Source organism: Heterodontus francisci, chromosome 29, assembly GCF_036365525.1.
Source record: "Heterodontus francisci isolate sHetFra1 chromosome 29, sHetFra1.hap1, whole genome shotgun sequence".
NCBI lineage: Eukaryota > Metazoa > Chordata > Chondrichthyes > Heterodontiformes > Heterodontidae > Heterodontus > Heterodontus francisci.
This window is the reverse complement of record NC_090399.1, coordinates 19,788,529-19,807,034: the sequence shown is the minus strand read 5'-3', so window position 1 is coordinate 19,807,034 and position 18,506 is coordinate 19,788,529. Positions and strand designations below refer to the sequence as shown.

At 45.5% G+C, this 18,506-nt stretch overlaps 1 protein-coding gene across 1 annotated transcript; it reads left to right on the top strand.

The window, feature by feature from the left end:
• Window positions 1–10,702: 10,702 nt before the first annotated feature.
• Window positions 10,703–12,922, top strand: LOC137345708 (probable G-protein coupled receptor 139). Its single transcript, XM_068008971.1, has 2 exons — window positions 10,703–10,769; window positions 12,003–12,922. Exons 1-2 carry the CDS (start codon window positions 10,703–10,705, stop codon window positions 12,920–12,922), a joined length of 987 nt encoding a protein of 328 aa, XP_067865072.1.
• The last annotated feature ends 5,584 nt before the right edge of the window (window positions 12,923–18,506 follow it).

Below are 18,506 nucleotides of genomic sequence, written 5' to 3'. Positions count from 1 at the left end.
GAGAGCACAGTGGGGATAAAGCAGCCGCAGACTGAGAGCGAGAGAGCACTGCGAGAACAGCAGAACATCCAACTGAACAGCCGGGATAAAGCAACAGCGGCAGGTAGAGGTACAGAACACTCCGAAAAGACTGCAAGGTCCGAGAGCACAGCGGGGATAAAGCAACGACAGACTGAGTGAAATAGAGAGCACAGCGAGAGGAAATGGAGAAAGGAAAAAAATCATCAAAGTGTGAAATCACAGGAAAGTGTGTTAATGATTTTTGGTGAATATTTTGTTCGGCTAGCTAGGGCATTCTTTCAAATAAGGAGCCAGGAAAGTATTAACTAAAGGCACCGGCTAGATTCTAAAATAGGGCCTGGAGTTTTTTTTTAGATCATGGATTGCAGTTGCGACCTGTTGCTTGCAATTCCTGCATCAAGTGGGAACTCCAGGACGCTTCAGATGTCTTAGGTGACCACGAGTGTAAGAAGAGTCTCCAGCTGCTTCAGCTTGAGCTCAGGATTTCTGAGTTTTAGGGGCAGTTGGAGTCACTGTGGAGTATCAGGGAGCAGGACAGTTTTCTGAATTGTACTTTCCAGGAGGTGGACACCCCACAGGCAGTAAGTGTTCAAGATACAGGTTGGCAGCCATCTGGAAGAGGCAGGAGGTGCAGGAGTCTACGGGGCTTGAGCCATTCTCAAACAGGTACTCAGCATTGGAGACTGCTGGGAGTGACAATACCCTGAAGGAGTGCAGTCCAGACCATGCAATCAAAGGACAAGGGACTGTACAGAATGGAGCAGCAATGTGTAGAAATGCAGCTATTATAGGAGATTCCATCGTCAGGGGGCAGACAGAGCATTTCTGCAACCGTCATCGTGAGTCCTATATTGTGTGTTGCCTCCCTGGGGACAGGGTAAAGAACATCACCGAGAGTGTGTGGGATATCCTGCAGGTGAGAAGGTGTGAGCCAGACGTTGTGATACAGTTTGGTACTAACGACATAGCAAGGGCTGGTATTGTGGTGCTGTGCTCAGATTTTCAGGAGCTAGGGAGGAGGTTAAAGAGTAGGACCTTGAATCGAGTAATCTCTGGAGTACTGACAATGTCAAGTGCTGGCAAGAGTAGAAATGGGAAGATCGGGAGAATCAATGTGTGGCTTGAATATGGGGCAGGATGGAGGGCTCCAGATTCTTGGGGTATTAGGTCCAGTTCTAGGGAAGAAGGCACCTTTTAAAAGAGAAAGGTGCACTTCAACAGAATTGTAGCCAATGTCATTGCGAGGTGATTTTCTATTGGGGAGGGTTTAAGCTCAACTGACACGGGGGTGGACACGAGCATACAGAAGTGGAAAAGAGGAATAAGGTGCATAATGTGAGACTGTGAGACAATACAAGAGAGGGGAATAGTTCTGTGTTAGTAGCGAGTGAACTGAGAAACAATACGAGGAATGCAAATACAGGATTACAATACATATATGTAAACGCACAAAGTGTGCTGAATAATGTTGGTGAGCTACAAGCACAAATAGTAGCATGGGAATATGGTGTAGTGGCAATAACGGAAATGTGGCCTCACACTGGTGAGGACTGGGTGCTTAATATACAATGATATAAATTATTCTGACAAGATACAGAAGGAAAAATGGGAGACGGGGTGGCAGTACTGATTAGGGAAGACACTGTCGAGTTGGAAAGAGGGGCTGTTCCTGAGGGGCAAGGACAGAATCCATTTGGTTACAGTTGGGAAGCAAAAAGCAGACAAATAGAGGTATTATATTAGCCTCCAAATAGTGAGGGAGATAAAGGAGCAAATCTGCAGGGAAATCACAGAGATGTGCAAGAACTATAGATTGGTGATATTGGAAGACAATTACTTCCCCAAATATCGATTGGGATAATTTCAGACCAAAGGGAAAGGGCAGCGTTCGAGACTGTGTTCAGGAGAACGTTCTTGATCAGTATGTTCTTAGTCCAACTAGAAAGGAAGAATTGTGGGAGTTGGTGCTGGGAAATGAGGTGGACCAAGTGGATCAAGATTCTGTGGGGGGATCACTTAGGTAAGAGTGATCATTATATCATGAGGTTTAGACTCGTAATGCACAAAAGCAAGAAATGATATAAGTTAGCATTACTGGGTTGTTTCAATGCGTTCAGAAGAAATTATGCAGGATGAAATGGAGCCAAAGACGGACAGCAAAACTTTAATGGAATAATGGGATATCTTTAAGGAAGTGATGCTTCAGGTACTGGCTAGGTAGATTCAAACAAGAGCGAAATGTAGGCGAACCTCAAACAGGGTTCCTTGGATGATGAGGGAGAAAGAGGTTATGATGAAACAAATAAAAAGGGTGTATGATGCATATCAGGTGAATTGTTGAAGTGAGAACCAGGCTAAATACAATAAGTTGACAGGGGCGGTGAAGAGGAAAATAAGGCTGGCAATGGGAGCAAATGGGAATAGAATGGCATTCAACATAAAAGGGAACCCAAAAATCTTTTACTGCATGTAAATAGTAAGCAGGGAGTGAGAGATGCATTTGGACCTATTAGGGATAAAGAGGGAAATATATCCTTAAAGGTAAAGGGCAAGGCTAGAATATATAATGAGTCATTTGTATCAGTGTTTACTAAGGAAGACGAATCTAACAAAATATCAGTACAAGCAGAGAGATTAGAGGCAATGGATAGGGTAAAATTTGAGAGGGAGGAGGTACTAAAAAGGCTGGCTATGCTTAGGGTGGTTAAGTCACCTGGTCTGAATGGTTTACATCCCAGGCTGTTAAAGGAAGTGGGGTGGAGATAGCGGAACGGCTTGCCATACTCTTCCCTAGATATGGCGGAGGTGCCACAGTATTGAACAGTGGCAAATGCCTGCAACAGGACATAGGCGAGCAGAATGGGCAGCCAAGTGGCAGATTGAATTTAATACAGACAGGTGGGAGGTGGTGCATTTTGGCAGAAGGGATAGGATGAGACAATGTAGACTTAATGGCGCAATTCTAAACAGTATGCAGGAATAATGGGACCTGGTTGCGGGGGGGGGGGGGGGGGCATGTGCATCAATTTTTGAAGGTGGCAGGACATATTGAGAGAGTGGTTAGCAAAGCATATTGAATCTTGCGCTCCAGAAATAGAGGCATAGAGTACAAAAGCAGGGATGTTTTTCTGGACCTTTATAAAGCTCAGGTTAGGCCCCATCTGGAGTATTGTGCCCAGTTCTGGTCACCATACTCTGAAGGATGTGAGGGTCCTTGAGAGGGTGCAGAGGAGATTTACCAGAATAGTTCCAGGGATAGGAGATATTAGTTAAAAGTTTAGGTTGGCATATCTGGGCTTGTTCTCCCTGGAGCAAAGGAGATTGAGGGAAGATTTGATAGAGGTATATGAGATTATGACAGGCTTAGATAGGTTAGACAAGGAAAAACTGCTCCCATTGACTGATGGTACAAGGACTAGTGGACACAGATTGAAATTTTGGGGCAAGAGATGCAGGGGGAATATGAGAAAGAACTTTTTACACAGTGAGTGGTAAGGGTCCTGGCACTCGCTGCCTATGAGGGTGGTGGAAGAGGAGACAATCAATGATTCCAAAAGGAAATTTCAAAGGAACTTGATGGAAAGAAACGTGCAGGGCTCCGGGGATTGAACAGGGGAGTGAGATTGACTGGGTTGCTCTCAGAAAGACAGCATGGACTTGATGAGCTGAATAACTCCATTAAAATTTTCTTGTGTTCCTTGAAAATTTCACAACAAAGAAACATAGGTTGTTTCTTTGGATTTTGATGTTACAGCCACGTACACAAAAAATTGTGCATCTTGCCATGAAATGCAATGTAATTGCAGATGCTCTGTCGAGAGTTTGAAGAAGGGGTCTAAGAGAGATGTAAGGTTCTGAGTTGTGATATATTTATGATGGAATATTGCTAATCCTAATTGTCACATTTACTTGCTTTTGTTATTGGTTAAGCCTTTTTTATTTTGTAAATGCAAAATGTATTGTGGAATATGACAATGTTACCTGTACGATATGTAATAAGGTATTTGTTAAAATGTTTATGGTGTTAAGAACTTGCTGTATTTCTAAACTGCTGGAAGGAAAATGTTACAAGAGTGAAGCTTTCTGTTTCCCATGGGAGGGATTTTTATGGAATCAGCACTTTGTGGGACCAATGAGGCAGTGTGTGTGAGGTGTTGTCTCAACAAATGACTTGTTGAATTCTGTTTGGTCCACGGACCTTGGTATCAAAGGTAGTTTTTTGTTTTGCAACAGACCTTAACTGAGGGGGAAACTAAAACTGAAACAGAATCTGAAATTAAAACTTCAGGTTTCTGGGGAAAATGAAAGATGTTGGAACCAGATAAAAAGATACAGAACCATCCAAGCTCAGATCACGCAGGGTCTGGAGTACAGGCAGGCTGAATAAAGTAAAGATTGCATCCTGGGCAAACACTATTTGCTGCAGCTGTTTCTGTTACTTAAGGTAACTGATTAAACAGACTCGGACATACAGTGCACTGGGTTGTCACTGAAGAGCTCGAATGAAGTAAAACTGGTGGAACAGTGCCAGCAAGACTTATCTGAGCAAGGTTGAGGAGGTTCTTGAGAGTTGCACCATGTTGGTGAAGACCATCTTGGAAGAAAGGAGCTGGAAGTTCTGAGCTTTGAAGAACTTTGTGGCAATAATTGGTGCTGTATATGTTGAGTGGAATGCCCAATAAATCCCTGAGATCTATCTTTGTTGTATCAGAGAGTTAATGTGTAATTTGTAATATATATAGACCGTGGTTTATCTGTTAATTATTGGTTAATTCATTTTGATTTTGATTTGATTGTTAAAGTAAAAGTTATGAAATGAAATCGTGTCCATTTGTTATTCTTTTATTGGGGTCATTCGGTAAATTCTATTCTTTTGATTTGTTGAGCACCACTGGAATCATAACACTGGGTGGAGAAACATTCACTCAGTACTCAGAGGCTACACTGATTGGGTACTGAAACATTCCTTCAATACTCAGAGGGGATACTAGGAAAGTACAGAAACACTCTTTCAGTAAGTGACCAGGCCAAAAATATTCCTTCAATACTCAGACGGCAATGGGTGCAGAAACACTTCTTCAGTGCTCAAAGGACAGAGTAACTGGGTACAGAAACACTCCTTCAGTATTCAGAGGTCATAGTGACTGGGTATAGAAATATTCCTGCAGTACTCAGAGGGCACAGTGAATGGATGCAGAAACACACCTTTACTATTTAGAGGGCACAGTGACTGTGTACAGAAAGAAAACAGGAACACAAGACCTAGGAGCTGAAGTAGACCATCTGACCCATCGAGCCTGCTCCTCCATTCAACACAATCATAGCTCATCTTAGGCTTCAATTCCACCTTCCTGCCCACTCCCCATATCCCTTGATTCCCGGCGAGAACAAAATTTTATCTATCCTAGCCTTATATGTATTTAATGATGGAGCATCTATAACCCTCTGGAGTCGAGAATTCCAAAGATCACAACCCTTTGAGTGAAGTAATTTCTCCTCATCTCAGGCCTGAATGATTGGCCCCTTATCCTGAGACTGTGTTCCTCCGTGTTCTAGATTCCCTGACCAGTGAGAACAATCCCTCAGCTTCTATCCTATCAAGCCCTTTCGGAATCTTGTATGTCTCAATTAGATCGCCTCTCATTCTTCTAAACTCCAGAGAATATAGACCCAATTTACTCAGCCTCTCAACATAGGAGAACCCCTCACCCCAGGGACCAATCTAGTAAATCTTTGCTGCACTGCCTCCAGTGTAAGTATATCCTTTCTTAAATGTAGAGACCAAAACTGCACCGAGTAATCCAGGTGTGGTCTCACCAAAGCCCTGTACAATTTTAGTAAGATTTCTTTATTCCTGTACCCCATCCCCTTGCAATAAAGACCAACAGGCCATTTGCCTTCCTAATAGCCTGCTGCACCTGCTTATTAACTTTGTGCATTCCTTGTACGAGTACTCCCAAGTCTCTCTGAACATCAACACTTACCAATTTCACACCTTTTAAAAAATATTCTGTTTTTCCATTTTACAATCAAACTGAACAACTTCACGGTTCCCTACATTATACTCCATTTGCCATCTTGTTGCCCATTCACTTAAATTGTCTATATTTCTTTGCAGCCTCTCTACATCCTCCACACACCTTACCTTTCCACCGAGCTTTGTATTGTCTGCAAACTTAGATACATTACTCTCTGTCTCTTCATCTAAGTCATTAATATAGATTGTAAATAGCTGAGGCCTCAGCACTGATCCTTGTGGCACGCCACTATTCATTGCCTGCCAACTTGAAAATGCCCCATTTATGCCCACTCTCTGCTTCCTGTCTGTTAACCAATCCTCTATCAGGTGCTCCCCTTAGTTAAAACAATGCTGACTTGTTCTAATTGTACGATGCCTTTCCAAGTACAATATTAAGACTTCTTTAATAATAGTTTCCAGCATCTTCCCAATGACTGATGTTAGGCTAACTGGCGTGTAGTTCCCTGTTTTCTCTCTACCTTCTTTCTTGAAAAGCAGCATAACATTTTCCAACTTCCAATCTGACGGGACCATTCCTAAATTTTAGTTTAGTTTAGAGATACAGCACTGAAACAGGCCCATTGGCCCACCGCAGCCTCACAGTTCCAGCGACTCGGGTTCAGTTCCGGGTACTGCCTGTGCGGAATTTGCAAGTTCTCCCTGTGACCGCATAGGTTTTCGCTGGGTTCTCTGGTTTCCTCCCACAGACGAAAACTTGCAGGTTGTAAGGTAAATTGGCCGTTACAAATTCCCCCCAGTATAGGTGGTAGGGGAATTGTGGGGATGTGGTAGGAATACGGGATTGATGTAGGTTTAGTATAAATGAGTGGTTGATGGTCAGCCCAGACTCGGTGGGACGAAGGGCCTTTTTCAGTGCTGTATCTCTAAATAAATAAATACATTTTCGGAACCAGAAATGTTGTTCTGTGGCACGTTTGACTTAGCATGCAATTAAAACTCAATTACTACTGATTGAACGAGAATTAACACTTTCATTGTTTTTACAACAATGTGTAAAAAGCTGAAGTTCTCGTCAGATCGCTGACTCTGTGCAGCTTGCATCTGGGAAGACTGCAGGAGAGCAGCCCATGGTGGAACAGAGTATCACTGACAGCAAACTCCAGATTTCTGTGTTTAACTGTGCAAGTACGGTCGCTAGAAATTGCTGTCAGTTTTACACAGCAACAACAGAAACTCTGACAGTTTCGGGCTGAGTACTACCCGCTAATTGCAGCCATTGTCTTTCCACAGGAGACGTGCTCCTCTGACACTTCTCCTATAGCTGCCCTGTGACTGTGGAGAGGGCGACAACGACTCATCTGGCGTCCCATTTTCAGGGAGGGTTCAGTCTAACTCACCTGATATCATGTTATTGGGCTTCAAAATCCAGGACACCAATGTGTGCATAAAGAGGAGCAATAAAGAGGGAATTGCATTCCAATTAATACGCTTCCATAACTGGCATTTATGTTCGTTTATCCTGGAACTGGTAAATACATTAATATTGAAGAGTAATAAATAGGAGCAATTATATATAATTTTACATGGTACGCCTATCATGAAACATTTCCCATGGTTAGATTGAAACAGCAGTTCTATAATTTCAGGAACGTGTCAGCAGAGACTGTGAGATGTTTAGAATTACTCAGACTGACAGCCACCACAGTGCACAGCCACGATGGTAATTGTGACAATCTCTTTCCCAAGCAAAGCAAAGCATGTAGTCAGAACACTGTAATCTGGCAACGGATTGAGAGATGGTGAGATCAATGAGCCTGAACGTTATCCTACAAACGGGACAGTACATTCCGCCACTGAGAGATCGGGGTCACTTTATTTATGCAGAAAGAAATACTGTAATATGTTTGTTAAAACGCCTGTAACTAATATCAGTTGTTACGTAACTCCCACTGTCCCACTGGAGGATTGCCTCAGGTATTAATAAGGCTCTGGATCCTGCGCAAGCCTCAGTGTGTGCCATTCGCGCCCGAGGATTGCTCCTTCTACCGGCATAACTTCTCTCCCAAAATGGGACGGGCTCCAATTCTGTATGTAAAAGAAATCGGCTATCCCATCATGGCAATTTTTGGCGTCCCTGGCAAGTCAAAATTATTACTTTTCATTTTTCTCTTGCTTAAAGTGTTGAAAATGAAGCGGGTTTATCTCAGGGGACTTTGGTGCCTAGTTACCTTTGTTCTGATACCACTTTCCTGAACTGCTTCATCTGTCTCTGTGCTATTTGCATTGGACTATCTTCATGAACGTCTTTGACTATTGTGTCCTTTTCTCACACCTTTATTAAGCAGCCAGCCTTCGGTTTAATGGAAGGACGCCTTCCCTGAACCACTAAATGTTCTTTAATTATTTCATGGGATGTGTGCAATGCTGGCTCGCAAGGCCAGCATTGTTTACCCGTCCTTAATTGCCCTTGTGAAGGTGGTTGTGAGTTGCCTTTTCGAACCGTTGCAGTCCATGTGGTGCTGTTGTGAGGGAGGGTAGCCCAGGGGTTGGATCCAACTGCAGTGAAGGAACGGTGATATATTTCCAAGTCATGCTGGTGTGTGACTTGGAGGGAAACTTGCAGGTGGTGGTGCTCCCATGTTTCTGCTGTCCTTGTTCTTCTCGGTGGAAGAGGTCACAGGTTTGGATGGTGCTGTCAAAGTTGCTGTATATGATACACAGAGCTGCCACTGTGCCTCAGTGGTGGAGGGAATGAATATTTAAGGTGGTGAATGGGGTGACGATTAAGTGGGCTGCTTTGTCCTGGTTGGTGTCGTGCTTCCTGAGGGTCTTGGAGCTACAGTCATCCAGGCAAGCGGAGAGTATATCATCACATCCTGACTTGTGCCTTGTACATGGTGGACAGGCCTTGGGGAGTCAGGAGGTGGAATACTTGTTGCAAAACTCCCAGTCTCTGACCTGCTTTTGTCGCTACATTATTTATGTGGCTGCTCCAGTTCACTTTCTAGTCAATCGTCATTGCCTGGCACTTGTGTAGCGCAAATGTTACTTGTCACTTATTAGTCCAAGCCTGGATGTTGTCCAGGTCTTGTTGCATCTGGACATGTGCTGCTTCAGTATCTGAGGAGTCGTGAATGGTGCTGAGCATTGTGCAATCATCAGCAAGCATTCCCACTTCTGACCTTTTGATGGAGGGTAGGTCATTTATGAAGCAGCTGAAGAGTGTTGGGGCTAGGACACTACCCTGAGGAACTCCAACAGTGATGTTCTGAGAATGAGATGATTGACCTCTAACAACCACAACCATCTTCCTTTGTGCTAGGTATGATTCCAACGACTGGAGAATTTTCCCCTGATTCCCATTGACTCCAGATTTGGTAGGGCTCCTTGATGCCATATTGGTAAAATGCTGCCTTGATGTCAAGGGCAGTCACTCTCACCTCACCTCTTGAATTCGACTCTTTTGTCCATGTTTGAACCGAGGCTGTAATGAGGTCAGGAGCAGAGTGGCCCAGATGGAAGCCAAACTGAGTGTCAGTAAGCAGGTTATTACAAAGCAAGAGCTGCTTGATAGCACTGTCGACAACCCTTTCCATCACTTTGCTTATGATCGAGTGTAGACCAATAGGGCAGTAACTGGTCACGTTGGACTTGCCCTTGTTTTTTGTACAGGACATACTTGGGCAATTTTTCACATTGCCGGATAAATCTCAGTGCTGTACTGGAACAGCGTGGCTAGGGGCGCGGCTAGTCATGGAGCACATGTCTTCAGTACTATTGCCGGAATGTTGGCAAGACCCATAGCCTTTGCAGTATCCAATGCCTTCAGCCGTTTCTTGATATCACGTGGAGTGAATTGTATTGGCTAAAGACTGGCGCCTGTGATGCTGGGGACTTCAGGAGGAGGCCAAGTTGGAACATCCAGTCGGCACTTCTGGCTGAAGGTGGATGCAAAAGCTTCAGGCTTATCTTTTGCAATGATGTGCTGGGCTTCCCCATCATTGCAGATCGTGATATTTGTGGAGCCTCCTCTTCCTGTTCATTGTTGAATTGTCCACCACCATTCGCGACTGGATGTCGCAGACCTGTGATGTTTTGATCTGATTCTTTGGTTGTGGGATTGCTTGGCTCTGTCTATTTCATGCTGGTTCCACTCTTTGGCATGCAAGTAGTCCTGTGGATGCTTTCAGTCACAGTCTGAATAGCCCATACAAGTGGATAGTTTCATATGGCCTCCAGTTATTGGGGTGGCATCCAGCAGTTTACATGCATTCATATGAAATGGTCTGCCTCGAGTCACGATGGTTGGCTTTTAGTCCAAATGGCTCATGTACGTTGATGACCAGGGCATCAAGTCTGAGTAATAGATTGACGTACTCGATCCGGACTGTATGGTGTGACACCCCCCTCCCCTTATTGTAACGGGTGCATGCGGCTCTTTTGTGTTGTTTGTTTGTTCTAGTCCAAATAGGACACTTTCTGAAGATAAACACTGCCAGGAATACAATGGCAAAGGACATCATAGACTTTTCCCACATAAGTGACTCAAAAGCCTAGAGTCATTACTCGCATTTTCACTAAGTGAGAAGGTTATTGATTCAATCCAAGTTGAGCGATTTTGAGCGCATGAGCTAGGCGGACACTTCAGTGCAGTACTGAAGGAGTGCTGCGCTGTCGGCATGCGCCCGGATCAAATGTTAAATGGAGGCCCTTTCTGCCTGCTTGCATGGACGTAAAATATTCCATGACAATACTCAAAGAAGGTCAGGTGAGTTCTCCCGCAAAATTTATCCCCAAACCAACATCTAACAAAATATAACAACGGATTCTATTCCTCTCCCGAGCAATTGTCTGAGGCTAAGCCAGATTGATTGCAACCTTGGTGTCATATTTTACTCCCTGATGAGCTACCAATAACATATCTGAAATATTGTTAAGACAACTTATTTGGACATCTGTACTATCCCTGACTCTGCCCCTGCCTCATCACATCTGCTGCTGAAACCCTCATCCATTCTTTGATTATCTCCAGTATTGATTATTCCAATGAACTCCTGGCTCGTCTCCCACATTCTACCCTCGTAAATTTGCTGCTCCTGTCCTAACTCGCACTCAGTCCCATTCGCCCATCACTCCCGAGCTCGCTGACCTACGTTGTCTCATGGTTCTCAATAAGTTAATTTAAAAATTCCCTTTCTTTTCATCCATATCAAATCCTTCCATGGCCTCTCCCATCCCCATCGCTGAAATCTCCTCGAAACGTCCAACCTTCCAAGATACCTGCCTCTTCTCCGTTCCCACTTGTAATTGCTGCACGATTGACGGCCCGTGCCTTCAGCTGCCAAGGCCCTGACCTCTGGATTTCCCTCACTAAACCTCTCTTCCTCACATTTCACCTTTAATTCACATCTTAAAACCGACCTCTTTAAACAGGCTTTTGAACATCTGCCAGAACATCCACTTATGTGGAGCGGTGTCAAATGTTATCTAATAACGCACCTCTGAAGAGCCTGGGACTTTTTAACTCCGTTGCAAGCGCTATACAAATACAAGTTGTTGGTTGTGGATGTTATTATTTGGTTATTATTGTTCTGCTGCTTGTCGGAAATTGCCGTGCACAAGTTGACTGCTGCATCTGGTATCTGAGAACAATGACTCTGGAAAAAGTATTTCATTGGTTGGATCGCGTCCTGTGACATTCCAACGTCATGACAGGCGCTATATAAATGCAGGTTCTTTCTTTCAGAATGTATTTTCAGGTCTTTAATACTCTGATTTAACCCATTCCTGCACAGCGGTCTGTCACTGTGGCGGTTCTCTTACATTTAACACAAGAATAATTACTTGCAGGGCGCATGGCTCTGCCCTTTGCCAGATCATTCTTCTCATTTCCGGCAATGAATTATGTCCTTCAAAACCATTGCTATTAAAACAGTTACCTTCTAATACATCGATTTGCACTGTTTAATTAATAATTTTCTTGTTGTTTTGTGTCCTACAGCGAATCTGATGACGGCTGTGATCCTGTCCCGGGGAAAATGCGGTCTCTCCAGGGGAATCACTCGTTACATGGTGGCGATGGCAATCTCAGACCTCCTGGTGATGATCTTTCATGTACTGCTGGATCAAATCTTTACTTACCATTTCCCCTATTCATTCACGTCACTCACTGCAATCTGCCCTTCTTGCGCCTACCTGAGAATCATTTCTCTGGATTACTCCGTCTGGTTAACAGTGTCGTTCACCTTTGACCGTTTCATCAGCATTTGCTGTCAGAAGTTGAGACTCAGATATTGCACGGAGAGAACTGCAGCTGTGGTTATTGTGTCCATGTGTGTGCTGAGTTGTTTAAAATTCATCCCCTTCTACTTCATGTTTGAGCCCCAGTTTATTATTGACAATGTACATTGGGGCTGTCGGCCTAAAGCGATCTTCTTTACTTCTGCAGGATGGGTGACTTTCGCCTGGATTTGCAGTCTCTCTGTCTCATTCCTCCCGTTCTTTCTCATCTTGCTGCTCAATGGTCTCACGGTCAGGCACATCCTCGCGGCCAGTCGGGTCCGCAGGGTCCTGAAGGGACTGGGCAGCGGACAGAACCAGGTTGATAGTGAGATGGAGAATCGGCAGAAATCCATCATCTTACTCTTCGCTGTGTCTGGCAGTTATATACTGTTGTGGATGACGGAAACGGTGACTTATGTGTGCACTCGAATCACAGTCATTGGTTTGAAGCAGAATCACACCAGTCCCGCCTTCATCGCCAAGGATGTTGGACGTCTGCTCATGCTCATGAACTCCTGTGCAAACACCTGTATCTATGGATTGACCCAGAGCAAGTTCAGAGAGGAGGTGAAGAAGGCGGTTAAATATCTGTTAACTCGAGTTACTAAATTAATGAATTTAAAGCTTCAGTCCGGCTAGAGCTCATATCTGAATATAACTGGACCATTCTCTCCACTCCTTTCTATCACTTCACCAACCGATTCCTCCTGCACTAAGCAGATTTTATTTCTTGAATAGAATCCTGACTGTGCGTTGTACTAAATGTAAACGTGAATCTATGCAATGAGTAAACTTTACGCTCAATTTACGCTAGTGTAAGGGAATGTCGAGACCGACAGGTGTCACAGGTTACTGCTTATTTACTGTAGCCGTGAATCTTAACGGACACATAATGTAACAAGCGACGCCTGAATCATAGAATTACAAACATATATGACAGGGAAACGGGCAATTCGGCCCAACCAATCCATGGCCTCGTTCATCCCTTTAAATGCAGCAATACTTATCACTTCAAATCCAGTTGCCAACATGTTCCCTCTTCAGGTGAAGGGTAGGATCAACAAGTCCAGGGAACCCTGGATGTCAAGGGATTATAGAGGATTGGATCAGGGAAAAAAGAGACTTTTGGCAGATTCAGAGCGCTGAAAACAGCGGAGCCACTGGAGGAGTATAGAATGTGTGGGGTGTGGGGGGGGGGGGAGGGGTACTTAAAAAGTAATTAGGAGAGCGAAGAGGGAACATGAAAAAATACTGGCGGGCAAGATAAAGGAAAGAAAATCCTCAGGCATTTTATAAGTATATTAAGGGCAAGAGGATAACCAGGGAAAGAGTAGAGCCCATTAGGGACCAAAGTGGCAATGTGTGTGGAGCCAGAGGACATAGGTGAGGTTGTAAATGATTACTTTTCATCTGCATTCACTATGGAAAAGGATGATGTCGGTGTAGAGATCAGGGAGGGGGGTTGTGATATACTTGAACATATTAGCATTGAAAGGGAGGAAATATTAGCTGTTTTAGTGGGCTTAAAAGTGGATAAATCCCCAGGCCCAGATGAGCTGTATCCCAGGCTGTTATGTGAGGCAAGGGAGGAGATAGCGGGGGCTGTGACACAAATTTTCAAATCCTCTCTGGCCACAGGAGAGGTACCCGAGGATTGGAGGACTGCGAATGTGGTACCATTATTCAAGAAGGGTAGCAGGGATAAACCAGGTAATTGCAGGCTGTGTAGATGTGTAGATGAGGGTAAAGCAGTTGATGTAGTCTACATGGACTTCTGTAAGGTTTTTGATAAGGTCCCGCATGGGAGATTGGTTAAGAAGGTAAGAGCCCATGGTATCCAGGGCAATTTGGCAAATTAGATCCAAAATTGGCTTAGTGGCAGGAGGCAGATGGTGATGGTCAAGGTTTGTTTTTGCGAGTGGAAGCCTGTGACCAGTGGTGTACGACAGGGATTGGTGCTTGGACCCTTACTGTTTGTAGTGTACATTAATGATTTAGACGTGAATATAGGAGGTATGATCAGTAAATTCGCAGATGACATGAAAATTGGTGGTGTTGTAAATATTGAGGAGGAAAGCCTTAGATTACAGGACGATATAGATGGGCTGAGAAGTGTGAAGTGATGCATTTTTGGAGGACTAACAAGGCAAGGGAATATACAATGTATGGTAGGATCCTAGGAAGTACAGAGGGTCAGAGGGACCTTGGTGTATTTGTCTATAGTTCACTGAATGCAGCAGCACAGGTAGATAAGGTGGTTCGGAAGGCATATGGGATGCTTGCCTTTATTAGCCAAGGCATAGAATATAAGAGCAGGGAGGTTATTATGGAGCTGTATAAAACACTAGTGAGGCTGCAGCTGGAGTATTGTGTGCAGTTCTGGTCACCACACTATAGGAAGGATGTGATTGTGCAGAAGAGGGTGCAGAGCAGATACACAGGATGTTGCCTGGACTGGAGTATTTCAGCTATGAAGAGAGACTGGATAAACTAGGGTTGTTTTCCTCAGAGCAGAGAAGGCTGAGGGGGGACCTAATTGAGGTATACAAAATTATGAGGGGCATAGATAGGTTAGATAGGAAGAAACATTTTTCCCCGAGCAGAGGATTCAATAACCGGGGGCATAGATTTAAGGTAAGGGGCAAGCAGTTTAGAGGAGATTTGAGGAAAAGCTTTATCACCCAGAGAGTGGTTGGAATCTGGAACACACTGCCTGAAGAGGTGGTAGAGACAGGAACCCTCACAACATTTAAGAAGTATTTAGATGAGCACTTGAAACGCCATCGCATACAAGGCTATGGGCCACGTGCTGGAAAATGGGATTAGAATAGTTAGGTGCTTGATGGCTGACACAGACACGATGGGCCGAAGGGCCTGTTTCTGTGCTGTATAACTCTATGACTCTATGACTCACTTTGGTGGCAAGTTCCACAGCCTCACCACTCTTTGGGTAAAGAAGTTTCTTCTGAATTCCCCATCGAATTTCTTGGTGACTACATTATGTTAATGGCCTCGAGTTTGCTGTTCGCCGCAAGTGGAAACATTTTCTCTGCATCAACTCTAAAAAAGCTTTTCATAATTTTAAATACCCATGTCAGGTCACACCTCAGTCTTCTTGTTTCAGAAGAAATGAGAATCAGCCTATTTATCCTTTCCTCACAAGTAAACCCACGCATTTCTGGTATCATTCTTGCAAATCTTCTCTGCACCCTCTCCAGTGTGTCTATATACTTTTTATAATATGACAACCAGAACTGAATGCAGTTCTTTCACTAAGGTCTAATCAAGGTTCATTACAGGTTTAGCGTAACTGCCCTAATTTTCAGTTCTATCCCTCTAGAGATAAAGCCGAGTGCTTGAGTTGCTGCTTTATGGCCTTGCTAACCTGTTATGCAACATTTAGCTGGTGGTGTATTTGTACTCCCAGATCCCATTGTTCCTCTAACCTAGACTCACACCTTCCAAGTAATCAGTGATCTTCCTATTCTTCCAAACAAACTGTGCTACCTCACATTTTTCCACGTTGAACTTCCTACGCCAATTATTTGCCCATTGTGCAGGTGATTGTACGGGGGTCATTGTGTTTCTTGATATAGTTTAATGACCTAGACTTGTGTGCAGGACACATTTGAAAGTTTGCAGATGACACAAATTTCGAAGTATTGTTAACTGTGTGAAGGATAGTTATAGAGCTCAAGAGGACATTGGAGGCTGACGGAATAGGTGGACATACAGCAGATGAAGATTAATGCAGAGAAGTATGGAGTGATGCATTGTGGTAGAGAGAACGAGGAAAGGCAATATAAAATCAAGGGCACAGTTTGGTGACTTACAGCCTGTGAAATGGAGAATGCACGTCCTGTATTGCAGATATGCACATCAGCTTGAAAACTTGAAGATCCTTGCTTTAATTTGCATTTGGGTCTTGTTGGTAACTGGACTGGATGTCTAGAACCAGAGGACACCGATTTGTGGTGCTGTGTAAAAGGACCAGTGGTGACATGAGGAAAATCTTTTTTATGCAGAGAGTGGTTAGGATCTGGACGGCACTACCTGAGAGTGTGGTGGGAGCAGATAATATTGGGACTTTCAAGGTGGTATTGGATAAGCCCTAGAAGTGAAATAAATTGCAGGGCCGTGGCAAAAGGGTATGGCTGTGGGGCTAGCTGAGTGACTCTTGCAGAGAGCTGGCACAGAGACGATGGGCTGAATGGGCTCTTCTGTGTTGTAACTATTCTATGATTCTATGATTGTAAGAGGAGGTAGGCGGTCTTGGTGAAGGAGAGGATTTGAATTCGGAACCATAGCTCAGGCTTAATTAGGACAAGTTTACAATTGGTTTGATTTAGCCTCAGACAGGGAGAGTGACAGAGAAAACAGAAAGGGTACTGAGTTTGTTGGTGGACCAAAGACAATGACTTTGACCTTCCAGTTATTCAGTTGGAGGAAGTATCTGCTCATCCATTACTGGATGCTTGACCAGCAGTGTGATAAACAAAGAACAATGGAAAGGTGGAGCTGAGGCAGAGCTGGTTGTCGTCGGCATACATTTGGAACCAGAAGTTGTATTTTTTCCCATGATGTCACTGAGAGTCAGCATGTTGGTGAGAAAGAGGAAGGGGATAGTACAGACAATCAACGGCATTACCATCTCAGGCTGAATTCAGCCGATGGTGCAGCATAGGTCAAAAAACATCCTGCATCCACACAGACGATCAAATTAGCGGCAAATTACCTTCAAGATTTAACTGTGCAATTACTTACATTTTTAGGATAAACATATATCAATTTCTTGCTGACACCTTTACACATTGGAAGCAAAGATATTCCTGATCAGTTGCTGAAGTCCTCACACGTACAGCCCGGTCAAAATCTGCCCGTGGTATATCTGCCATGTTTACTGATATGGACTGAAGGGAATCTTCCCTTTGTGAATACATTGTCAGTCATGAGAACCAAAGGAAATTAACTATTGCGTGGACGATAATTTCATTCATAAAGATCAAAGCGTATCTCCTCATGTGTATATAATATCAATGCTCATCAGGACCCAAGGGGATATTTCCATTGTGTTCATGATATATTCACTCATAGGAGGCCGAAGGGAAATATTCCGTTGTGTAGTTGATATCAAAGCTCATCAGGACCAATGGACCGGTTGTGTATTTGGCATGTGACCTCATGGAGGTAGAGCAGTCGGGGGGGTGGGGAGCGGGGAGAGAGCAGGCAGGGGTGGGGGCTAGCGGGGAGAGTGAGGGCGAGGGTGGAGCGGGGAAAGTGAAGGCGGGGAGGGGGAGAGTGAGGGCGGAGGGGGAGAGTGAGGGCGGCGGGGAGTGGGGAGAGTGAGGGCAGGGGGAGCGGGGAGAGTGAGGACGGGAGGAGGGGGGAGAGTGAGGGTGGGGGGAGCGGAGAGAGTGAGGGTGGGGGGAGCGGGGAGAGGGGGGCAGGGGGAGTGGGGAGAGTGACGGCGGAGGTGGAGCGGAGAGAGTGAGGGCAGGGGGCGCGGGGAGAGTGAGGGCAGGGGGCGCGAGGAGAGTGAGGGCAGGGGGCGCGAGGAGAATGAGGAGAGGGGTGGAGTGGGTAGAGTGAGGGCGGGGAGAGCGGGGAGAGTGAGGAGAGGGGTGGAGCGGATAGAGTGTGAGGGCGGGGGGGAGCGGGGAGAATGAGGAGAGGGGTGGAGCGGGGAGAGTGACGGCGGAGGTGGAGTGGAGAAAGTGAGGGCAGGGGGCGCGGGGAGAGTGAGGGCAGGGGGCACGAGGAGAGTGAGGAAAGGGGTGGAGCGGGGAGAGTGAGGGCGGGGGGGCAGCGGGGAGAGTGAGGGCGGAGGAGGAGCGGGGAGAGTGAGGGCGGAGGAGGAGCGGAGAGAGTGAGGGCAGGGGGAGCGGGTAGAGTGAGGGCGGAGGAGGAGCGGAGAGAGTGAGGGCAGGGGGCGCGGGGGACAGTGCAGGCGGCGGGGAGCGGGGAGAGTGAGGGCGGGGGGAGCAGGGAGAGTGAGGGCGGCGGGGAGCGGGGAGCGGGGAGAGTGAGGGCGGAGGAGGAGCGGAGAGAGTGAGGGCAGGGGGGAGCGGGCAGAGTGAGGGCAGAGGAGGAGTGGAGAGAGTGAGGGCGGGGGGGAGCGGGTAGAGTGAGGGTGGAGGAGGAACGGAGAGTGTGAGGGCAGGGAGCGCGAGGAGAGTGAGGAGAGGGGTGGAGCGGGGAGAATGAGGAGAGGGGTGGAGCGGGA

Excerpts from the sequence above, each read along its gene's own strand:
- LOC137345708 (XM_068008971.1), top strand. The coding sequence starts at position 10,703 with ATGGAGGCCCTTTCTGCCTGCTTGCATGGACGTAAAATATTCCATGAC. Across the intron at positions 10,770-12,002 it reads CAATACTCAAAGAAGGTCAG|CGAATCTGATGACGGCTGTG; the intron begins GTGAGTTCTCCC and ends TGTGTCCTACAG.